The sequence below is a fragment of the Apium graveolens genome, chromosome 4 (genome assembly GCF_009905375.1).
Source record: "Apium graveolens cultivar Ventura chromosome 4, ASM990537v1, whole genome shotgun sequence".
Lineage (NCBI taxonomy): Eukaryota > Viridiplantae > Streptophyta > Magnoliopsida > Apiales > Apiaceae > Apium > Apium graveolens.
In genome coordinates this window covers 231,668,638-231,694,935 of record NC_133650.1, presented here as the reverse complement: position 1 = coordinate 231,694,935, position 26,298 = coordinate 231,668,638, and the positions used below count along the sequence as shown (strand labels likewise).

Below are 26,298 nucleotides of genomic sequence, written 5' to 3'. Positions count from 1 at the left end.
TTTCACGTTTTCCTGAGGATGTGCAGCTGAGGTGAAGCGAAGTTTTATGCTGTTATAGTCGCAATACTCTCTAAACTCTACATTATCAAATTATCACCCATTATCCGTGATAAGGATGCGTGGGATTCCAAATCGGCATACATTCTCCCAGAATAATTGGGCAATTTGCTTGGTGGTTATCTTGACTAGTGCTTTAGCCTCAATCCACTTTGTGAAGTAGTCTATGGCTACCACAATGAACTTCCTCTATCCCGATGCTACAGGAAATGGTCCAAGTTTGTCCATTCCCCACATTGCAAAAGGGATGAGTGTGCTGATGGATGTAAGCCTCTTTGGGGACTGTGTTAGGAATATGTGTATTAGGTTGATGATAAGTTAAGCAAAACACTTAAGTAGAAATCTAGTGTTTGTAGCCTCAACGGATAAGACCATCTTGGCTATCCGTTGAAGGAGTAGCCTTACTTAGAAATAAGTTTGGTATTGTAGCACATTTCACTCTCTGGTTTCAAGCTGTAATTCTTAGATGTTGTTAGGAAATAATCAGTCATGTTGACTACTAATGGATGTACAAATAGGAGGGCTAATTGTAAATATTTCATGCCTTGTAATTTTGTATAAGTGAAGAAGTGTCAACGGATATTGAAGACCTTCAACGGATAAGAAACAAAGCTTCAACGGATGTCTCTAATGCTTCAACGGATAATATCCATCAACGGATAAGTGCTTCAACGGATAAAGCTTCAACTGCTAGAGCATCAACGGATAAAACCATCAACGGATGAAAGCTTCAACGGATGCTCAGTCTCATAGCAGTTGATAGTGACAGTTAACAAAGCTGACAGAGGCACATGGATTGACAGAGATGTGGTAGCCTATTTCAGGAACAGCAGAAAAAGCAGCCGTTTTTAGTCTGGTTCAAAATGGAAAGTCAACAGATAATTCCATATTACACTGGATAAAAATGGAATAGAAACAAGTGGAGAATTATTTTCTTATTGTACTTTATCTTTGTCTTCACTTGTAAACTTGGTGATATATAAACCAAGTAGTAGCTAGTAATTAGATGTGAATTTTCCCTGAGCTGTTTAGAAATATCAAGAGAGAAAATCATCTAGTTTGTACTAGGAAGCAGCTGTGATTTAATTTTGAATCACAGATTTTCTGAAATAACACATCTCTGGTGGAACAACAAATCCACCTGAAAAGTTTTTAAGTTCTTTGTGTTCATTACATTTGTGTTTGAATATATATCTGTCTGCATCAGCTCCAAGCATTTCACACACATTTGATCACTCAAACACTTAGCCTTACAAACTGCTCAAAACTTGAAAAAGTTTTGAGATTTACATTCAACCCCCCTTCTGTAAATCTCATTGTTAGTCCACTGGGAATAACAATTGGTATCAGAGCAAGCTCTTAACATATAAAGAGTTTAAAGATCTATTCTGCTAACATCATGAGTGCACAGAAGAACTCTCCTGTTACCATCATGAATAGGAAGGACATTGGTGTAAAGATTCCAGTCCTGGAAAAGGATAATTATCATCACTGGAAAGTGAAGATGCATTTACATCTTCTTTCTCAAGATGAAAGCTACATCAACTGTATTGAAAATGGTCCTTACATCCCTCACAAGGTAGCCACAGCTGCTACTGTAACATTTGTTGTTGGACAGTCTATTCCCAAGCCAAGAGCAGAATGGACTATTGAAGACATGGAAGAAATCCGCAAGGATAAGAGATCCATGAACATTTTGTTTAATGGCTTAGATCAAGATATGTTTTACAATGTCATCAATTTCCAAACTGCAAAGGAAGTTTAGGACACTGTACAAATCATCTGTGAAGGTACTGAGCAGGTCAGAGAGAACAAAATGCAGCTTCTTATTCAACAGTATGAATATTTTCACTTTGAAGAAGGTGAATCATTAAATGATACCTTCAACAGGTTTCAGAAACTGTTGAATGGATTGAAGCTGTATGGTAGAGTGTACCAAGTCAAGGATTCCAGCTTAAAATTTCTTAGGTCTCTGCCAAAGGAATGGAAGTCCATGACTGTCTCTTTGAGAAACTCTCAAGATTATAAGAACTTCACACTTGAAAGATTATATGGAATTTTGAAGACTTATGAACTTGAAATGGAGCAGGATGAGCTGTTGGAAAAGGGAAAGAGAAAAGGAGGAACAGTTGCTCTTGTAGCTGACTGTGAGAAGATGGAAGCCAGGAATGAGGAGAAGACAATGCCAAGTCTCAAAGTTGGCACAAGCAAATCAAAATCAAGCAAGGGTAAAGAGCAAGTTGCTGAGGATGAAGACAATTCCAGTCAGGATGAATCTGATGATATTGAAGAACATTTGGCCTTTCTGTCCAGGAGGTTTGCAAAGATGAAGTTCAGGAAAAACACAAAGTTCACTAAGCCAAACAAAAACATGGTGGATAAATCAAAGTTCAAATGTTATAACTGTGGCATTAGTGGACACTTTGCAAGTGAGTGTAGGAAGCCAAATTCTGAGAAAAAGAAATTTGAGCAAGTTGATTACAAAAAGAAGTATTTTGATTTGCTCAAACAAAAGGAAAGAGCATTTCTCACTCAAGATGATTGGACAGCAGATGGGGCAAACGAAGATGATGATATGGAATATGTCAACCTAGCCCTGATGGCTAATTCTGATGAAAATGAAACTAGTTCATCAAGCAACCAGGTAATTACTACTGATCTCTCTCAGCTCTCTAAACATGAATGCAATGAAGCCATAAATGATATGACCAATGAATTATATCATTTGCGTGTTTCCCTTAAATCTCTAGCAAAAGAAAACACTAGGATCAAGGAGAATAATATGTTTTTAAGTGATAGGAATGTTGTGTTAGAGGATTAGGTAATTGAGCTTGAAAAGATAAAACTTAAATGCCTGACTGTTGAGAGTGAACTAGCAGAAGCTGTTGAGAAAGTGGAAATTCTTTCTAAACAGTTAGAAAGTGAGCAAGAGGTAATCAAGGCCTGGAAAACATCTAGGGATGTCAGTGTTCAGATTGCAAGGGTCCAGGGAATTGAATCATTCTGTGAGGATGCCTGGAAGAAAAACAAAAAGAAGTTAGAATTAATTGATGGATTGTCAACGGATGTGGAATCAACGGATGATGAAAGTTATCCGTTGAAGGAAGAAAAGGAGCATCCGTTGAAGGCTCATCAATTAAAACAGGCAAGTTCTTTTAAAAATAAAAATCTAAATAAAAAGAATGATTCAACTCTCAAGAACTTTGTCAAAGAAGGAGCTAGCACATCCAGAGATGTTAGTAAGGTGAATATAGGACATATGACTTTAGATCAGCTAAAAGATCGACTTAAGTTGGTTGAGGATAAGAAGGAAACTAAAAGAAAATCTAAAAGAAATGGGAAGGTAGGGATTAATAAACACAACAATTACACACCTGATAGGTATGCTCCTAGAAAAAGCTGTGTGCATTGTAAAAGTGTTAATCACCTATCTGATAATTGCAAATCTGTTAAAAATACTCCCATGCCTTCAAATCCCTCCATACCTAACATGTCTATGTCATCACTGCATGCTATGCCTGTTATGTCTCACCAGAATCCCCATGCACATTTTGCAAACATGCCATACATTAACAATCCTTATTTTACTGCATTTAGTATGCCTCAAATGCCATACAGTATGCCTATGTGGAATAACATGCTTGCACAACATATGCCTTATCAAATTCAATCAAATATGTTAAATGATTCTGTGACTAACCCTATACTTCAACCAACCACATCTGAGACCAAGGTTGACCCAAAGTTACCTAAGTCAAAAGATGCAGGAGGAATGAAGTCTAGGAAAAAGACTAACAAGGGTGGACCCAAGAAAACTTGGGTACCAAAATCAACTTGATTGATTTTGTTGTGTGCAGGGACAAAGAAGGAATCTATGGTACTTGGACAGTGGTTGTTCAAGACACATGACAGGAGATTTCACCCTGCTCACAGAGTTTAAGGAGAGAGATGGCCCTAGCATAACCTTTGGAGATGACAGCAAAGGATTCACTATGGGATATGGCTTGATTTCAAGAGAAAATGTCATCATTGATGAAGTTGCATTGGTTGATGGTCTCAAACACAATTTATTGAGCATCAGTCAACTATGTGACAGAGGGAATACTGTTTCCTTTAATTCTGAAGCCTGTATTGTCACAAGTAAAAAGGACAATAAAGTGGTTCTAACTGGAGTTAGAAAAGGGAATGTGTACTTAGCTGATTTCAACTCTACAGATGCAGAATCCATTACTTGTCTTCTCAGCAAAGCAAGTCCAGTTGAAAGTTGGCTATGGCACAAGAAGCTGTCCCATTTGAATTTCAAGACAATGAATGATCTAGTCAAAAAGGACTTAGTTAGAGGAATGCCTCTAGTGGAATTCACAAGGGATGGACTGTGTGATGCTTGTCAGAAAGGAAAGCAAAAGAAAGTATCATTCAGTAAGAAGCTTGAATCTGCAATTGATGAACCACTGCAACTTCTACACATAGATCTTTTTGGACCAGTCAATGTATTGTCAATTTCAAGGAAAAGATACTGCCTAGTGATTGTAGATGATTTCTCAAAGTTTTCATGGGTTTATTTTCTTGGATCAAAGGATGAAGCTAGTGAAATCATCATCAATCATATCAAGCAAGTCAACAATCATCCTGATTTCAAAGTAAGGAATATTAGGAGTGACAATGGAACTGAGTTCAAGAATTCAACCATGAAGATGTTCTGTGAAGAAAATGGGATCATGCATGAGTTCTCAGCTTCAAGAACTCCACAACAAAATGGTGTGGTGGAAAGGAAGAACAGATCACTAATTGAAGCTGCAAGGACAATGCTTGAGGAGTCAAAACTCCCAACTTATTTTTGGGCTGAGGCTGTTAACTGTGCATGTTACACTCAGAATATTTCTCTAATCAATCAAGCAAAATGCATGACTCCCTATCAATTATTCAATAGAAGAAAACCAACTTTAAACTTTCTACATGTCTTTGGTTGCAAATGCTACATCTTAAGGAATCAATCTGATCACAAAGGAAAGTTTGATGCAAAGGCTGATGAAGGAATATTTATTGGTTATTCTGCTGGAAAATCATATAGGGTCTACAATCTAAGAACCAACATTGTCATGGAATCTGTACATGTTGTGTTTGATGATAAAAAAATTGATGGACTAACAGATGAGGGACATCATGAAGGACTCAAATTTGACAATATTGAGATATATTGTGATGATAGTGAAGATGAGAATGATGAAGAAGGCATCTCAAGAAGAAACCAGAGTCTGCCTTTGGATAATGCACAGAATGTTGCATCCGTTGAAAGTCATAATTCAGCTTCCGTTGAAAGAAGCAATGCAGCATCCGTTGAAAGACAAAGTGCATCATCCGTTGAAGTTCATAACGAAGCATCCGTTGATCACAGTCTGTCAACGGATAATCAATTCACCTCATCAGTTGATAGAACTCCCAATTCCTTTCAAAGGATCAGCAACTCAGGGGGAGTTTCAACAAATCAACATTCTATCTCACATCATGACAATACTGAGGCAACCTCATCAAGGGCTAATCTACCACCTCAAAGGAAATGGACCAAGAATCACTCTTTTGAACTGATCATTGGTGATGCTACATCAAAAGTACAAACTAGAAGGGCTACTCAAGATGAATGTCTGTATAGTAGCTTTCTATCACAGGAGGAACCTAAGCGAGTGGAAGAAGTTCTTTTGGATCCAGATTGGATTTTAGCAATGCAAGAGGAGCTAAACCAATTTGAGAGGAACAAAGTATGGAAGCTGGTACCCAAGCCAAAGAACAAGAGTTCTATTGACACAAAATGGGTATTCAGAAACAAGATGGATGAAAATGGCATTGTCATAAGGAATAAAGCCAGATTGGTTGCCAAAGGCTATTCTCAACAAGAGGGAATAGATTTTGATGAAACATTTGCTCCAGTTGCCAGACTTGAAGCCATCAGAATCTTTCTAGCCTATGCAGCTAATGCCAATTTCAAAGTCTATCAGATGGATGTCAAGAGTGCATTTCTAAATGGAGAATTGGAAGAAGAAGTTTATGTAAGCCAACCTCCAGGTTTTGAAGATCCAAATTTTCCAGACCATGTGTATTATCTGTTGAAAGCACTCTATGGACTAAAGCAAGCACCTAGAGCCTGGTATGAGACTTTGTCAAAGTTCCTTCTAGATAATCACTTCACAAGAGGTACTGTTGACAAAACTCTCTTCTTTAGAAATGTTAATGGCTCTAAGATACTTGTACAAATTTATGTAGATGATATTATATTTGGATCTACAGATGATAAACTTTGTAAAAAGTTTGCTAAATTAATGCAAAGTAAATATGAAATGAGCATGATAGGAGAGCTAACTTACTTTCTTGGTTTACAAGTTAAACAAGTTAGTGGTGGAATTTTCATTAGTCAAACTAAATATATTTATGATCTTTTAAAGAAGTTTGACTTAATGGATTGTTCACCTGCAAAAACTCCCATGGCCACTGCCACTAAGCTTGAATTAAACAAGGCTGAAAAGTTTGTGGATATTACAAGTTATAGAGGCATGGTTGGCTCACTTTTATATTTAACTGCTAGTAGACCTGATATTATGTTTTCTACTTGTCTCTGTGCTAGATTTCAAGCTGACCCTAAAGAATCTCACTTAGTGGCTATTAAAAGAATTTTCAGATATCTCAAGGGGACTCCAAATCTAGGAATTTGGTACCCTAGAGAGTCTGGTTTTGATCTAATTGGCTACTCAGATGCAGATTATGCAGGTTGCAAAATAGACAGGAAAAGCACAACAGGCACCTGTCAATTTCTAGGGACAAGCTTGTATCATGGTTCAGCAAGAAGCAAAATTCTGTTTCCACATCAACAGCTGAAGCTGAGTACATTGCAGCTGGTAGTTGCTGTGCACAAATACTATGGATGAGGAACCAGTTATTTGACTATGGTATAACTGTTGACAAAATTCCAATATTTTGTGACAACACAAGTGCCATTGCCATTACTGAAAATCCAGTGCAGCACTCAAGAACCAAGCACATTGATATCAAGTACCACTTCATTAGGGAACATGTGATGAAAGGTACAGTGGAACTTCATTTTGTTCCAAGTGAAAAGCAGATTGCAGACATATTTACCAAGCCACTTGATGAATCAACATTCACAAGATTAGTAAGTGAGTTAGGTATGCTTAACTATTCATAATCTATGTCATCTATGTAATCTGTCTTGTAGCCTGAAATGAATTTGCTGCAAGAACAAAGTTGGCTTTAATCAAGACTTATCCTGTCAACGGATATTCCCTATCCGTTGAAAGCGAAAATTGTTCTATCAACGGATATTCGTCATCCGTTGAAAGACAAATACATTTCTGGTAATTTTATCCTTCAATGGATAAAATGGTGTTGTTCATCAACGGATAACTATTTACCTTATCCGTTGATGTGTCACGTCAGTGAGTCACAGCCGTTGATTCTTTTACTCAACCGTTGATACAGATATACAGTGTTGTATGTATTTGTATTTACGGTAGTTTTCAGAATTTCTACAGTTTTATTTATTCCTGAACGGCTGTCACTTACTTAAAAGTATCATTTAATTATTTTATTTATGTTTTAATTCAAGAAAGTATAAAAGCCCAATTGAATTCTTATTTTCACTTTACGCTTTCTTGCAATTATCATTCTCTTTCTCTCTCAATTCTCAAGTTTTTCTCTGCAACCTCTACTCACAACAATGGCACCAGTAGTCAAAATTATGTCTCAAACAGGATTTGTTTATGAAAAGAATAATTTCATAGTCTTGGTTGAAAAGAATGAAGCTCATTCTGATTATCACAAGATGATGGACTTCATCAAGAACTGCAAACTGAGCTATGCAATGCTGGAAGCCCCAACCATCTACTGTGAAGTGATTGAGGAAATTTGGACAACTGTAGAGTTCAACTCCACAGATATGACTATTGCCTTCTCTCTCAAAGGTAAGGACTATTGCATTAATTGTGATGATATACAATCTTGCTTTAAGTTGCCTGAGAATAATGCCATGACATCACATACTGATAAAGATGTCTCTGCAATGCTAGATTCCATAGGCTATGCTTTTGATTCTGCTAGTTTAGGTAGTATTAGAAGGAAAGGCCTTAGGAAAGAATGGAGTTTTCTTGGAGATGCCTTTATTAAGGTTTTCTCTGGGAAGATTAGCAATTTTGATGCTATCACTTCATCTCTTGTTAATATGCTCTATATGCTAGTTTCTGATAGGTACTTTAATTTTAGCAACTGTGTTATGCTAGAATTAGGTTCCAGATTAGGCAACAAAGCTAATAGACCACATAACATCTACTTTGCTAGATTCTTTATGTTATTGGCTAACCATGTTGCTGAAGGTTTGGTTATATCCAATGAGAATAATAAACTCAAATGCTGGGCACAAGAGAAAAGGGTCCTTGTAGACCTTTTGAGAATGAACCTCAACAACCAGGTGCCATTGGTATACTTGCCAATCATGAATGCACCACAGGTAAGTGAGGTAAATGTTTCTATAACTCCTACTATTTCCAACCCCAATGTTTCTTTGCCTTCTAGTGTGGCTATGGAACCTGTGTCTTTGTCCAAACAGGCTCCTACCAAAGCCCCCAAATCTAAAATTTCCAAAGTCAAGTCAAAGAAACCTACCTCTGTTGTTTCTCAAAAGACAACAGTTGTAACAACTACCATAAACCCTGAAGGGAGTGAACAGGGTGTGAGTGGTGAGGGGAGGGGTGAACATCAAAAAGCCCCCCAGGATAAGGTGGGAGAGGTGAGTGGTACCCAAACCAGCCAAGCCACAGTCTCTCAAAAGACTTTGGTGGTTCAAAAGGAGTCCAACACATCCCTAGTTGCATCCTCCCAAAAGGTTGTAAATATTGAAAATAGTCCCCAACCAAGTACACAGAACAAAAGAGGGAGGGACACTGAAGCCACACATTCACCATTTAAAGCCTTTTCAAGGAAGAAGAAGGCCAAGACCCTAGTTTCCACACAAGGGACACACACATCACAGATACATCCACCTGTATCTGTGCCTTCTCAAATTCAGCTTGATGTGATTCAAGCAAATGTGGAATCACAGCCCCATTCTCTCAATATAGAAACACACCATTCATCAAACTCTCCAACACCCTCTCTGGATGTGGATATGATATTCACATCAATTCCTGATTCTCCCTCATTAAAACTCAGGGAGGAGCCCCACTCAAAACCTGGTGATCATCATCTTTTAGATGATTTGTTGGATCATCAGCCAATTCTTTCAGATGTAGTTGCAGAATATGTGTCACCACACTTAAAATCAATCCACACTGATTCAACAATTATGTCACTTTCTATATCTACATCTTTTCCTTCTTTAACGGATATCTCTCATCCGTTGACAAGTGGTTGTTCTTCAACGGATAAGCTTAACAGCAGTTATCCGTTGATACCATCAGTTTCCACTTCAACGGATACTCCATATCCGTTGATGGCCTCTACACACTTAACAGAAACAATTCCAATTGTAGAGGACATGGCAACTGTACAATCACTTTTAGGCTTGAGGGAAGGGAGTGATTTTTTGAGTGAGAGGCTGGGTTGCTCCCGGGAAAAAGGAGAGGTTGAGAGTCACCAAATTCATGCTATTTCTTCCAGCATGGCAAAAGTAAGTGAGAGGAGTGCCACCTTAGAAGGTGAAGGTGAGGGTGTGAGGGTGTGTGTGAGCCAGGGGGAGCCCCTGATGCAAGAACAGAGAGAAATTGAGAGAAAGGCAGGTACAGAAGCTATAAGGGTGGATCCAACCATTGCTAGTGAGTTAATGAAAGTGGATGATGCAGATAAGGAAAGACAATTTCAGCAACATTACAAAGCTGTCATTGATAACATTTCCTTGGATGCTGACACTTTTACTCACCCTGTTTCAGCCTTTCAATTTTTGGCTGCTCAGGGCAATGTGGAGGTAGAACAGACACTACACATTGTACACACTTCAGAATCTCTTCTCAGAGACAAAGCTGCTGTCAACAGGCTGCCTTCTCAAGCTGGTGATCCATCTGAAGAATTTGGAGTAAATTCTAATGATGATGACTCTAATTCTTTGAATGAGAGCATGAACTTAGGGGGAGTAGAAGGCCCAAGTTCTGCTCCTGCTCTTCCTGAATGGGCACTGGCCAAATCACCAACACCAGGAGAATTTGGTGTCACTTTGGTCAGACAAGTCATGACAATTCAGAAGGCCTTTCAGGAGACTCAAGATGCTGGTACCAAGGCAATTCTTCAAGCTCATCTGGAATCTTTGCATCTCTTGCAGTTGCAGCATTACCAGCAAAATCTAAGTGTGGATGAGCTCAAGCAGGACATTGCTGATCTGAAATCCTACAATGCTGAGAAATTGGATTCAGTTATACCCTATGGTACTATACAAGATTTGTTGGGGAGACTGAGGAAAGCATCTGATGCTGACAAGAGGCTGGCCAGATTGGAAGATAGGGTTCAAATCATTGAAGACTCTATGGTCACCATTCTTCAGAATCAACAAACTCAAACAAATCTACTCATGCAGCTGGCAAAAGCACAAGGCTTGACCCCTACCCTTGATGATAACAAAAAGGGGGAGAATAAAGGGGAAGGGGAAGGAGAGCCATCTACAACAGTTCAGATTTCTCAAGTGCTAGTTCCTGTCATCACAACTTCTCCACCAATTCAAGTCAAAGGAAAGCTAGATGGAATTGATCTAATCCAGATAGCAGCAGCTGAATTGCAAGTCAAAGAGCAAAGGAAGAAGATTGATGAAAAGATGCAACTAATATTTGGTTGTACAACTTCTCAATCACAATCTGTGAAGCATAGCACAAAAGTGGAATCAATTATTATGGAACTCAAGCCAGTAGGGAGGCATAAGGATGGAGAAACTTCTTCCAAAGATCTGCAACCTATGGTTCTCAAGCCCAACAACAGCTTCAACAAGGACTCTACAAAGAACCCTCTAAGCCTTGCTCAAATGAAAGGAGTGGATTTTCCTCTTCCAAAGCCTGATGAAGACAAGCTTTTGGGTAGAAGTATCATAAAGCTCAAAGAGAACATGGATGAGGCTGTAAGGAGGAACATGGCTGTTATCTTTAGAGAGGGAAAGAGCATCTATATGATGCAAGGACATCCCAAATTCTCAATAGCCAAGAGGGAAGAAACCAAGAGGTTGAAGGAAGAAGCCAAACAGCTAAAGGCTAACAAAAGAGCACAAGCAAAGCTTGAAAAATAGCTAAAGTTAAGTCAGGATGAAGAACAGAAAGAAATTAAAGACAAAGGTGAAGATAGAGCTATGGGGGACATGGTTGGTACTGAGATGGAGGAAAGAAGTAAGGAAGAATGGCAGAAAGGGAATAGAAAGAAGGTCAATATAAAGAGAAAGATGGTAGATGAGACTAAAGAAAACCAATCAATATCCAAACCACTACCCTCTATTCCTGAACCCATTGTGCCTGACCCCTTCATAAACATTCATGGTGAACCAATCATTCCTAAGGAGGAACCAATTGATTGGGACACCATCAAATTGCCCACCTTCCTAACCTCTTTTACACCATCAAAGAAGCAGAAAAGAAGAATCAAATCAACACCCCCTAAAGCCTTAATCAAATTCACACAGAAGCCTAAGCCTAAACCTCAAACCTCTAAAGATGATTATGTTCACATCTGTGACATAAAAGAATTTTCAGACATTGAACTCTATCTGGATGAGCTGGAGGATGTAAGGGGAATAGCTGCCTACAGACAGCTACCAGAAAGACTAGTGTTCAAATACAAAGGAGCTGGGGAAAGAACATGGCCTCTTCACATAATTCTGAATGAAGGCTACTCTACCTTGATTAGAGTCTACTCAGCCATACAAAAGGATTCTGGCTTTACCAGGACTGCCAGGACTGAGATTCTCAATAAGATTGCCAACATAAGGAAAACTTGGAGGGAGCCCAATGCCTTGCCTAGAACTTTACTCATTCAAGAGAGAGGTATTATAATTCACAAATCACCTCATTGGTTGATGGAGTTCAGAGACAACAAAGGAGTCAGAAGATTTTTCAGAATTGAAGATCAGCTAAAGATTGCCAGTAATGAAACTCTCAAGGATATGCAGTCTAAGTTAGATATCAATGAAGAAGATGAAGCTGAATTCTACAGACAACTTCGACTTCAAATAGAGGAGAATGACAGGAGGCTAGGAAAGAAAACCAGGGATCAAAGGAAAAGAAAGTAATTTGCTCAGGCTAAAGGAGCACCCTTGGAAACAATGTATTTCTTCAATTTCATCTCAGCATATACACTTTTGTAGCACTTTTGAATTTCTGCTTTGTTACAGTTTATATATTTGTTAAGTGTTTTGTTATCATCAAGCTAAACCCAAATTTATGCCTACAGTTCTAGTAGACATAAATAGGGGGAGATTGTTAGGAATATGTGTATTAGGTTGATGATAAGTTAAGCAAAATACTTAAGTAGAAATCTAGTGTTTGTAGCCTCAACGGATAAGACCATCTTGGCTATCCATTGAAGGAGTAGCCTTACTTAGCAATAAGTTTGGTATTGTAGCACATTTCACTCTCTGGTTTCAAGCTGTAATTCTTAGATGTTGTTAGGAAATAATCAGTCATGTTGACTACTAATGGATGTACAAATAGGAGGGCTAATTGTAAATATTTCATGCCTTGTAATTTTGTATAAGTGAAGAAGTGTCAACGGATATTGAAGACCTTCAACGGATAAGAAACAAAGCTTCAACGGATGTCTCTAATGCTTCAACGGATAATATCCATCAACGGATAAGTGCTTCAACGGATAAAGCTTCAACTGCTAGAGCATCAACGGATAAAGCCATCAAAGGATGAAAGCTTCAACGGATGCTCAGTCTCATAGCAGTTGATAGTGACAGTTAACAAAGCTGACAGAGGCACATGGATTGACAGAGATGTGGTAGCCTATTTCAGGAACAGCAGAAAAAGCAGCCGTTTTTAGTCTGGTTCAAAATGGAAAGTCAACAGATAATTCCATATTACACTGGATAAAAATGGAATAGAAACAAGTGGAGAATTATTTTCTTATTGTACTTTATCTTTGTCTTCACTTGTAAACTTGGTGATATATAAACCAAGTAGTAGCTAGTAATTAGATGTGAATTTTCCCTGAGCTGTTTAGAAATATCAAGAGAGAAAATCATCTAGTTTGTACTAGGAAGCAGCTGTGATTTAATTTTGAATCACAGATTTTCCGAAATAACACATCTCTGGTGGAACAACAAATCCACCAGAAAAGTTTTTAAGTTCTTTGTGTTCATTACATTTGTATTTGAATATATATCTGTCTGCATCAGCTCCAAGCAATTCACACACATTTGATCACTCAAACACTTAGCCTTACAAACTGCTCAAAACTTGAAAAAGTTTTGAGATTTACATTCAACCCCCCTTCTGTAAATCTCATTGTTAGTCCACTGGGAATAAAAGACTGTCGTACTATTAGAGCGTGCCTTTGGCACCTGTCACATTTCTTCACATAAGCCTTTGCATCGGCCAGCATAGTTGGCCAGTATAATCCCAATCGAGTTATCTTGTGAGCGAGGGCCCTGCCCCCAAGTGTTGTCCATAAATCCCTTCATGGGCTTCTTTAAGTGCCTCATATGCCTCAAGAGGTCTCAAGCACTTCAGGTACGAAATAACAAAGGATCTTTTGTATAAAAGGCCTTCAACCAATGAATATCTCAATGCTCTAACCGACAGCTTGCGTGCCTCCTGGGCATCTTCGGGGAGCCATCCAGTCTCTAAGTGTGTCTTGATCGGCTCTATCCAACAGCTCGTCACACCAACCGGTGGTATCAGATTTATGACATGAATAGTAAGGGTCTTCAAGACCTAGAAGTAGATACTTATCAGATAGTTCTTGATTTCAGACGAGGCAAACTCGGACAAGGCATTCGCCGTAGTTTTCTCCTCTCTCGGAACATGTTCTACGTACCATTCATCGAACTGAGTCAGTATTCCCTTTATGACTCTCAGGTACTTGGCCATAGTATCATTTTTAGCCTCAAACTCTCCATTAAATTGAGCAACTTAAAGTCTTGAGTCTCCACAGACCTTCAGGTTTTTGGCCCTCACGGCTCTAGCCAAGCCTAAGCTGGCTATTAACGCTTTGTATTCTTCTTCGTTGTTCGTAGTTGGGAAGTCCAACTTCAAAACATATTCATTCAAAAACCCATCGGGGCTTTGCAAGACTAGGCCTGCACCACCAGATTTTGTTTTGGACTCCCCGTCAAAATGGAGAACCCAATACTCCATCAGGGTTGTTTCTTTATCCTTCTCTTTCTCTCCGTCTTCTGGAGTTACTATCTCTTGCCCCCCGACTTCTTGGTCGTTAATGGTGCATTCGACCACGAAGTCTGCTAAGGCCTGAGCCTTAATGGTCGTTCGAGGCTTGTACTTGATATCAAATTCTCCTAACTCAATTTCCCACTTGACGAGCCTTCCACTGGCCTTCGGGGTATGAAGAATGTTCTTCATGGGTTGGTCTGTCAGGACTTCGATCTTGTGAGCCCGAAAATTTGGTCTCAACTTCCTCGAGACTGTGATGAGAGCAAGTGCGAACTTCTCCGTGGTGGAATAATTGAACTCTGCTCCATGGAGCACCTTGCTTACATAGTATACAGGCTTGTGGAGCTTATGTTCTTCCTTCACGAGGACTGGACTCACGGCTTGTTCAGATGCCGTGAAGTACAAATAATGGGTGTCCTCCGGACTTGGTTTGGCCAACAACGGGGCTTTAGTCATGTACTTCTTTAGCTATTCAAAGGCCTCTTGGCTCTCATCTGTCAATTCAAAATCCTTCACCATCTTAAGGGTTTTGAAAAATGGCAGACATTTATCTCCAGACTTGGAGATTAACCTCCCTAGAGCTGCGATTCTTCTTGTCAGCTTTTGATTGTCCTTGATGGAGTGTGGTAGCTCCATGTCTAGGATGGTTTTGATCTTGTCGGTGTTGGCCTCTATTCCCATCTTAGAGACCATGTGACCCAAAAATTTTCCAGACCCAACGCCAAAAGCACACTTGGCTTGTTTTAACATCATCTTGTGGTTGCTCAGCACTTCAAATGCCTCTTTGGGGTGACTAATATGATCGGCCTTGCTTAGGCTTTTAACTAACATGTCATCAACATAGACCTCCATGGTTTTTCCAATTAGATGGGCAAATATCTTATTTACCAATCTTTGGTAAGTAGCTCCTGCATTCTTAAGTCCCAAAGCCATAACAAGATAACAAAATACACCAAAGTTAGTTATAAAAGATACCTTGGGGGTGTCATCCTTATGCATTCTAATCTGATTGTAACCATTGAAGCCATCCATAAAGCGAGCATCTCGTGTCCAGTAGTGGCATCGATCAGGGTATCAATCCTCGGTAGGGGGTAATAGTCCTTGGGACAAGCATCATCAAGTCAGTGAAGTCAATGCACATCCTCCACGTCCCATTGGCCTTCTTAACCATTACGGGGTTGGCCAACCACTCAGGGAATTGCACTTCCTTAATCAAACCATCTTCTAAAAGCTTCTCGGCCTTTTGTTTAATGGCTTTCAGCCTATCAGGGGCATAAGTTCTCTTCTTCTGCTTCACAACCTTTCAGGTCAGGTCAACGTTCAACCTATAATTTATAAGGTTTGGGTAAATCCACGTGGTTAAATCCATAGATGGATGCATCAGATGGGGTTAGTTGAGAATCATTGTAGCCATCCCTTATGAATGTGTCATGGAAGAGAATATCCACAGAAGATCTATTTTCCACTAGGACCCTCATAACAGGACAATTTCCAAATATCGGTGTGATAACCAGGGGATCATCCTGAGAAAATTTTAAACCTTCAAGGTCTGAGTCACCAAATTCAAGCGTCATCGCTGACTCAGAACGCTTAGATGGCTCTCCACATATGCTCATCACTTCTCTCGCATAAGTCTTTTGAGAGTTCCTTGTAGTACATGCTACTGTAGGACCTCCTGAGATCATATTAATTACTGGCCCTCAGGACTCTGGGTTGCGACTTATGTCGTTACCCCTTCGATCATCATCTCTTCGATCAGTGTCTCTTTTTTGGCCTCCGACCTCTTCGCCCTTGGTCAAACGTCTGAATTTTCCCCTTTAGATCAAATACTTGATATCATTCTTAAGTTGCCTACAATAGTCAGTATCATGACCAACATCTTTGGGAAACCTGTAGTATCGACTCTTGTATTTTTTTCTCGGGGTCTCCCCTTAGTGGCTTCGACCATTTGAAATCTTTGTCCTTCTCAATTTCCATAGGGATTTGGCTCCTTGGAGCGTTCAACCTTGCATATTTAGTGAACCTTGGTTGCTGGTTCTTCTTAGAAGAGGAAGAGTCAGAGCTTTTGCCAATCCGTGGATACTTGTTCTTGGCATCGTACTCCTGATCCATCTTCCGCTTCTTATTTCCAGTAGGTTCATTATTTATAGCCGTCTTTTTCATACTTTCCTCCATCTTGATATACTTTTTGGTCCTATCCTGGAGCTGCAACATGCTTTCGGGAGGACGGTTGGCTAGGGACTACTTAAAGAACTCATCTCTAGTCATTTGTTGTAGGGCCATCAAAACTACCTTATCATCAAGATCAGTGACCTTCAAAGCTTCCTTCGTAAATCGATTCAGATACTCTCTCAGGGACTCCTTTGCTCCTTGGATTATGCTCATAAGAGAGGCCCAACTCTTCTCGTGTACTCTGTCACTTATGAACTACTTGATGAAAGCTTGGCTCAAGTCCTTAAAGGATCCAATAGAATTCGGGGGTAGACGGCTATACCACCTTTGAGCCATACCCGGTAGGGTTTGAGGGAAGGCCCGGCACTTAATAGCGTCGTTCACGGGCTGTAGCAACAGGGCATTAGAGAACGTCCTGACATGATTAGCAGGGTCGCCAGTACCATCGTATGCTTTGATGGTGGGCATCTTGAACTTCCTTGAGATACGGGCATTCATTATCTCGTTAGTGAATGGGGGGTTTGGATGATCAGGATCTCCTAGGTGCAGAAGATCACTTGGATTAGCCCTTAGGGAAACAGCCCTCCTTGGTATTGGACCATCCAGGTCTATGATTGGAGGATGATCTCTCCGTCTTGGAGAAAATGGGGGTCTTGGAGTCAGATGCGTCTCCAGGTCACGCTTCAACCTTTGGATCTCACCTTCATGAGCCCTGATCCTCTCCTGAACATCTTGGGGATTCGTCCCTTGAGTGCTCCTGGGGCGCTGGTTAGTACTAGCCATTTTCCAGCATGCCTCATTCTCGAAGCAACATCATCATCTGATGATTCAGAGTCTCTTTCAATATAAGGTCCAGAGAATTCTTGATCCTCCAGAATAGGAGCCAAGCCACATATGTATTGGGGCGTCCACCCTTGTGCTTCACTCCTATTAGAGTGTCAACTTCCTCTAGTTTTGGGGTACAGAGTCATCCCATAAGGGGGGTTAATAGTCACAATCGTCGAGTACTCATACCCAACGGGCTGAGGGTTCACGGTGCATGTATCTGCTGAAATTGGGGATTCGTCCCTTGAGGAGCCGGGAAATTCGTCCCTTGTGGCTGAGCCTCAGTTTCCCCTACCAGGGTTCCTCCTTGGGTGGAGGCATAATTTGAGTGCGGTGGTATTTCCACCACTGATGCGATTGTTCGTGATGGGACAAGAGTGTCTGTTCCACTATTGATTCTGCTATGTGTATTCACCATGGTTGTTGTAGTCTTCCCACAGACGGCGCCAAATATTGTGGAATAAAAATTAGAGTGCGTTAGTATTTAATGTTTGTGATCTTCAAGTTTTAATGATTGCTCTTGCGTTCGGGATTATCGGTCCTTACAAGATGCTTACGTATCTTTGTGTGATAGAGCATCAAGCTAAAAAATGTAGTTCTGGGTTGATGGGTAGAGCCATTTATATAGAGGCGAGTCTAAGGTTAAACTTGTGTTGGAAGACTTGGTGGACAAGTCTCCAACTTAGATGATGATTAGGAGTCCTATAAGAGAAGGAACTCCAGAACCTTCTGTATAGGACTTTGAGTCCGTTTAGGACACACGTTGCTGCTCTTCCAACCTTATTAGGCATAGCCCACGAACAGCTTGTGCTCGTGGACCTTGACGACCTATATTGGTGGGCCATGCTTACACAGACCGTCTTGAGTCTACTACGAGTTCAGACAAGACAGGACAATACTCGACTTCTAACAAGAAGTCCAAGTATAATTAATGCGAAATTTAATATGTCTTTAGTATGTATTTTCTATCCATATCATCACCAATTATCTATTTATAATAAGATTAAAATGAAATATGAAGTCATAAATGACACACCATAGAGTATGAAATTGTATAAAAAAATGTTGTTATATTCGTGTGTCAGATATACCACACAAATGAAAAATGCTAGGATAACTAAATTGGTTTATTTATTTTTAAAATAGTTATAAAATGTCATGTGTGTTTACTAAATGAAAATGAAAATGATAGACACCCAATTTTTTTTTTCAAATAATTTATGAATAGTAATTTTTCTCATAATAATATGAAACACGGTCTGCATTTATATAAGCCTAAAAATTACATTTTAACACGTGATTTTGTAATAATTTTGATACAAGTTTAGTTATTTTATAACCATGTTGATATAAATTTTGGGATAGCTAGTAATACTGGACAATGTTAGGCTATTGTCAGGTTTTTATTTGCATGACATTTTCTCCAATAACATAAATTAAATTATTTTCTATTGCCAGTTATTTATAACAATGTTTGAACATTTTATGCCTCTAGCATTAATGAGGTACAAATACAGGCATATGAGTGTGTCCGTGAGCGTATAATTATGCTTCCAATTGCAAGAATATGCCCTTTTAAGATGACAGTAAAATGAATAAAAAAAAGAAGATTAGATCTGAAAGTTGGGTGTGGAGTGAGGGATGGGTGGGGTTGGGGTTTGAAGAACATGGGGACTAAGTTCAGGTCCCATGTATTAGTAGTAGCCAGCCAGCTACTGAAAGCAGTGTCTTAACAATAACTAAAGCTCCAGTAGTGTTCAATTTCATCAACAGTCTGTTTTCTTTTGTCACTTTCTTTCTCCAAATATAGATTAAGACAACTAAACTCCTTCCCATCATTCATACTACCATATTTTCATTATCAAACGAAAAGCACATGATAACATAACTAAATTACAAACGTTTTGTGAGATAAGAATTGACACAAAAACTACCAGGAGCCTCTCAACTGTTTTCTTGCAATATCCGTTTTGTACAAGATATTATGTTCAATATGTAATTACCGTAACCACATGTATATGTCTTACTATTATCTTACATGCATTGTTATGGGATATATATATATATATATATATAGATGCATGTGGCCGGGAAACAAGATTCTGCTTATCGTCCGAATTATTATTCGTATTTATCCGGGGGATAATCTAGTAGGGGCACCGGGCTCCCTGCTCTTATATGACGGACATACCTCGATCCTAAATCTAGTTACAGAGAATGTTATCAAACTTTAATAATCAGCTAACACGCATGCAAACTGTTCAGGAGGTATCATGTTTATTCTTCCTCGCAGTTTCTGTTGTAATTTCAATATGAAGACAATGTGCACTTTGTCTGTAACTATCTGCTTATTTTGGAGATTTATCGGTTGAAAATTTGGTGCTGCAGGGGATCCATATGATTTATAATGGGCTCTATGTACGTACCGTGCTCGGCCAAATATTAAAAACTCCATGAATAGAATATAAATATCTCCAGCGAGGCTATCTAGCTAGGTTCACAAGATATAATAACTAAAACAGAAAAATAATAATTATTTAAGAATCTTATCTCGTTATACAGGTAGAAACATGCCATGCATCCTAGACGATTAAAATGAAAAATGATAGTCTGTTTTAAGAGATCTCCCGTAGGATTACCAAGGAGGTTGTCAAGCTTATGTGGCATGACACATTGGTTGTCTACCTATTATGACACACGTGGTTGTCTATCTATTAGAGTTGGTAGGTTGTCAAAAGGCTGCCTACCAAAATTGCCAAAACTTTGCAACCCCTTGGCAACTTCCTAAATTAGCAAAAAATCGTAAAAAATATCTAAAGTGTATATTAGTCAACCAACTTTTATATTGAACTAAATATAAAATTAATATAGAGGAAACACATTGGTAACATTTAAAGTTGCTTAACTATTGGAGCAAAATTTTAAAAAATGTTGCCAAGAGTGACATGGATGTGAGAAAAAATTAAAAAATAATATATTTAATGATTTATCATGATTTGACAATTTTGTTAGTAACCACTATTAGAGATGCCCTAAAGAAAAAAGGAAATGATAAAAAAGAACCTATTCCTAAGGAGACCAACTTGCATTCGATAAATGTACTACTTTACTAAAGTTTGAATCTTTGTTTTTTAGGTTTTTCTTTATTCCTTTTCTTGGGAGAACCTTTTGTGTCTCTCGCTGCCTAAATGTCTTATCCCGAGGGGATAGTGGTGTACACCGTTCGGATCAGATCGGTTTTGAGTAAAAGTCGAACCAAATCGTGAAGAACGGTTTCGAAAAATTGTTATCCGCAACCGTATTTGCGGTTACGGTTAACCGCATTTGCGGTTACGGTTAACCGCGTCAATTACGGTTGCGAATTTGCGGTTATTACGGATCGGTTTGCGGTTCAAACACTTATTTTAAAATAATTAATAATTTGTAAAAAAATAAATTCGGAATATTAACAAATTCAAGTTTAAGTTACGTGATAAATTTACATTCAAAAATAAAATACAAACTAATGCTCCGTGTGGAGTAAGGATATTAAAATCATACAAAAATATGGAGGCGAGAGAAAAGAAAAAATAAAAGGATAAAAAAATTACATGTTGATTACATTTTTCATTTGTTGCGTTATATATCCTATAATAATTGTGAATCTCATAAACGAAGTCTTAACATTAATCTAAAATTAGTTAATAAATGTGTATACTTATTAATTTATATGATATCAGCTATATTTTTGGAAATATATTTCATTATAAATATATGTTGCGAGTTGCGCTTACGGTTGCGATTTTGCGATTTTCAAGAATTTAAAATTGCATCCAAACCGCGAATAAATGGTTAATAAAATATAAATTTACGACCAACCTGCATTTCGCAATTATCCGTAAAATGTGATTCAATTCCAAGCCGTTGAGCGGTTGGATGCTGTTGAGCGGTTCGTCCGTACACCCCAATCGAGGGGATGTAAAGAATGTAATGGAGAGACTTACATGTCGGGATTACTGTAAAAACATATTTTTGAATAGCTATACGCCACAAAATAAATAGTTACAGACCCAAAGTACTGTTAAGTGACTCGACTTGTCTTGAATTCTTTAGTGATCAATTATGGGTCCTTAGAATTTTTAAAAAAAATTTAACTTATCACTTAAAATCGAAAAATGTACAATACGAATATTGTAATTGATAAATTATTTAGGTTTTTATATGTTTATAAATTGATAATGTATTTGGTAAATTATAACTTACAACTTATAATTTTTTTGAAAGAAAATTAAAATGTAAATTATAAATTACATGAATTAATATTTTTAATACATAAATATAAAATAAAAAAGATTTTTTTTAAACAAGTATAATGACCTCAGAATAAAATTTTGATATCCAATTTTATGTCTCTATCACTACTTTTTTTAATATACGTTATTTTCACATAAAATAATTTTTAATGTAAAATATTTAAATTAATATCATGATAAAAAATCAAATTTATTAATATCATTATACAATTAATGGTAAAATGGAATAATATTTAAATAATATCAAATATTGTAATTTTAACCAAATATAAATAAATGCCAAGTGTTTAGTTTAACGAGAAAAAAAATTCTATCAGAACATAACGAATGTGACAAGTGAGGGCGAAAGTTAGGCTCTCCCTACTTTCCTATTTCATCGTATATGTTCGAAAAATGACATGATCTCATGATTACCCAAGCAGTATTCTCCAAGTTAAAATGGTCATAAGGGTATTTAAGTTAAAAAAATGACACCCAAAACATCCCGTATGCTATTTTGTGTATAATTTTGACTTGAAATTTCAACTCCATGTCATTAATGCTGTGTTCCACAATTTAGGATAAAAAAGAAAAAAAATAGAAAATAACCAATTTTCCTTTCTCTCCTAATCTTTCCAAAATTGGGAAGAAGATTTTGGACACAAAAATAAAGAAAACTTCTTCCCAAATCTGCAGTTTTCTTTTCCTTTCTTTCATAAAAGTTGTTCGGGAACAAGATGAAAAATGTATACTTTACATTTCATTTATTTTCTCTCCAAAAAAAGTTTCTGGAACACAGCGTAAAGGTGGTGTCATTGAAGGTGGAGTCGAATGAGATTTCGTCTTATTTAAATTATTCGAGCGAGCTGAGTATATCCAAAATTCAATTATGCCCGACTTTAAACTCACGAGTTTTACTAGACTTTACTCGAACTCGAAACTTAGGAGCTGGTTTACAAAAATAATTGAAAAATAAATTAATTCACATATATTTACCCAAAATTATTTCTATATTTTGAAAATTTGGGAATATTATTAAATTTGATATATGTTATCATCCATGCGGTTAGATCGTCGAGAAATATTTTAAAAAATAGTCATCAATATAAGAAAAAGCGCTACTCACGAGTACAAGTGAATATAATAGTTATCTACTAAGATCTTCAACCAAATTACTTTTTTATTTTTTAAAAATTTTAGAATATCATTAAATTAGATATATATTATCATTGATATGGAAATTCGGTTTATTCGATCCAAATTACAACCCTAATCAGGCATTTGGAGTAGAGTTGTAGTGATTCGTATTAAATATTGAGTGCACACGAACTTAAATACAGAGGGGGTAAATGTACTCTTAATTCTTTTTTAGTGTTTCTTGAATCTGATTTGTATAAATGTTATAGCAACTTGATACTTGTGTGTGCGTATGTTAATAATGAGAAGTGATTAATGAACAAATACAAATAAATACTCAAAATTTAATAGTTATATTAAGTTTGAATGATGTTATAAGCGTAAAACCTAGGTAATTAAACCCACACTCTATTTTCTTAGAGAGTTTCTTAGTATTTTGCACCTCTAAACTCTTGAAAAACTTGGATACAAACTATGTGAAACAAACACAATTATAAAGAAGGACAAGTACACTTACAAAACCGTGTACACAGATGCATGTTACATATTTGGTATGACTTGTAGGAAGTGCAATATGATTGTCCGAATTGCCTTACTAAAAGTAGAATTTTGGCACCTTATAGCTTTACTTCTTTCTGTCAGTATGATATACGAGGTCTTCCTTAGATGTTTTTCCTTAAATCACTTTCCAAATTAAATCGTAGGCTTACCTTGCCAATCCCTATTATGTGAAACAATCACTCATAGATTGACAGGCTGGTCATCTTTAATATCTGAAAAACTTCCAGTTTCTTGTCTTATTGTGAATCTCGAGATTGTCAAAGTCTTTCAGTCGATAACTCTGAGTAAATTATTAGAGAGCTACACTCTAGGAATCAGCATCTCCAGGATTCATGTGATGGCTTTCTCGAATTAGCTTAACTAACAGGTTTCATAGACTTCTCGAATTAGCTCATTTTGTACTTCCCTAATCAGTTGATTGTGCTTTTTTTGAATGAGCTATCATATTTCTTGAATTAGTACATTATGACAGTTCTCAATTGGTTCATTTTATACTTCTCAAATTAGGACTTGGTGAGATTATATTTCTTCTTGCAACTCCTTTATTGATGTCCTTGATCTCCAATACATGATTAAGATCTTCTTCCAGAGATAGTCTAAACATCTATGCATTTACAAAGTATAGAACACTAGTACAAAAATGACTTTTTACATCGGTAAAATAGATCATATACGTCGGTGAAATGACGACGTATAGAGGGGGGACATATATATTAACAATATTTTACATCGGGTAAAAGGGCGACGTGTTAGGGCGAAATCACGCACTAATATTCACGCAAGTATACGTGTTCGCAAGTAATATAGAATACTTTCTAGTTCGTTCCCACAGAGACTCGGATTAAATTATTGTCTAATTAAACTCACTCACCAATGTATGATTACTTCTCAATGTTAAGACACTAACAATTAAGATTGTTGATTAAATATTAACTACAATTAACTACTTAATTAATCACTTACTTAACACTTCAAATTATCAATAATAAAACACTCATGAGATCACAACTTCATTATTACTTCCTTCAATAGCCATTGTTATTACCTTTAGCATGTGACAGTGATGATATTAATCGAATAACACGAAACTAATAAAAGCCAACTTTCATTGTACTAATACCATTCTACCAAGCATCCACAATTAAGATAGAAGTTGAATAGTCATCAATTATGTTGAGTTCCTATATGTCTACAGAAATTGACAACACAACGATTTAAGCGCAAGTTATTCCTTTTGATTACATAGGGCAAATAAAACTGTTAGAGTTACCTACTAATCATGCACAACGTACATGAACCTATGCTAGCATGGCAAGTTCTAAATCTCGAGATCCACCGTCGCTTCACAAGAGATTAACACCCTATCTTATATGTTCGCGACGCACATAAGACGAATACGCACAACCAATACTAGATATCATACAATCATCACACACTAAGGTATTAAACAATTAACTAAAGAATTCCATAGTAAATCCGTTGCAACCACATGATCACGATTAGCCCATAATAGCACTTATCGTCATCATGGGTTCATATGAAATCATGATAAAAAAACACAAGAAAATAATAACTAAACTAATTATATTAAAACAGAGTACGTCACAAGAGTAAATAAGTTCAAAGTAAGAAAACTAGCATCCAACGTTACAACGAAACAAGAATCACAAGAAAATATGCTTCCTCTTCGTTGCGGTGTGCTAAATCGGTCTTCTTCCTTATCTCCTTTGCTCCTTGCGTAAAAACACGATCTTCTTCAATCCACACTTGTGAAAACATCTCAAATCTACTTATATAATAGTCCCATAAAACTCAGATTACATAGAAGTGGAAACCAAACAGAAGTAGAAGTCCTGAAATAATATATCTTTTTTCCCGACCCTGCGCGGCCGCTCAGCAATGCTGAGCGGGCGCTCAGACCTCTACTGGAAAAAATCTGAGTTTGCTCCGTTTCTTCGCCGTAATCTGCCCGTTTCTTTCCTCTCGCAATGGTGAACACATGCCAAGGCTTATTCTTGATGATTCCTCCCCCGAAATGCAACTAATACTCTGAAATGCATAAACACTAGAAAAATGCATCAAATACACAAAATACTTGATTTCAAGACACCAATTTAAGCCATTTTAAGACATTCTAAGTGGTATAAAATGCCACTTATCACACCCCCAAACTTAAATCGATGCTTGTCCTCAAGCGTCACAGACTCAAAAACAAATATAAAACATGCATGAATGCAATCTATATGAAAATACAGCGATCCCCCTTACTACAATTAACCAACCAAATTGCAACATCTCAACAAATGCAGTTAGACATCTAAAGATCAATAAACTCATGTAAACGGACATACAACCAGAAACGTGGTGTGTGCAAATGCTTAACAGATATGCTTCGGAACTAGACCAATTATTATGACTCGACTATCCTCAAGGCAATCCCATGATTATACAAAGAATAAAAATTCTAGGCACAAAGTGATATACAACACTACAAGAATTCTGGAGCTTATTACGTAATCATGCTTTTTATTCACAACACAAATGCTTATTTGACCGTGCAATGAGTGAGGTACACAAAAGACTTATACAATGGTATCCATGTAACGAGCGTTAGGTTAGCGGATCCCAGACTCTAAAAGCCTAAGGTCACTAGGCACAAAGTCCCCTAAGAACTTAATAACTCGAATACCAAAGAGCCCACTCTTGATCAATTATGCATACACAAAATTATATATATATATATATATATATATATATATATATTTTATAACTTCTGAGCAAGTGCGTTTCGCTCCATCTTGCTCAACCCTAGACTACTCGCACCATATGCGAGCCGACTACTAGCCATTTGACGCCTAGCCACAACTAGCAACAAATTCCATTTTTTTTTTCTCCAAATTTTTTCTTTTTCATGC

At 37.5% G+C, this 26,298-nt stretch overlaps 1 protein-coding gene across 1 annotated transcript; it reads right to left on the bottom strand.

Annotated features, from left to right (window-relative positions):
- Window positions 1-13,655: 13,655 nt before the first annotated feature.
- Window positions 13,656-15,098, bottom strand: LOC141719413 (uncharacterized). The gene is made up of 3 exons (XM_074521792.1): window positions 14,963-15,098; window positions 14,205-14,863; window positions 13,656-13,961 (listed from the first exon to the last, which is right to left on the bottom strand). Exons 1-3 carry the CDS (start codon window positions 15,096-15,098, stop codon window positions 13,656-13,658), a joined length of 1,101 nt encoding a protein of 366 aa, XP_074377893.1.
- Between the last annotated feature and the right edge of the window lie 11,200 nt (window positions 15,099-26,298).

Bases quoted from the DNA above. Each gene is read 5' to 3' on its own strand.
- LOC141719413 (XM_074521792.1), bottom strand. From the start codon at position 15,098: ATGGGAATAGAGGCCAACACCGACAAGATCAAAACCATCCTAGACATG. The intron at 14,864-14,962 runs GTCTGCCATTTT...ACATGACTAAAG, and splicing joins CTCCAAGTCTGGAGATAAAT to CCCCGTTGTTGGCCAAACCA. The intron at 13,962-14,204 runs GTGAGGGCCAAA...ATCTACTTCTAG, and splicing joins GCTTAGGCTTGGCTAGAGCC to GTCTTGAAGACCCTTACTAT.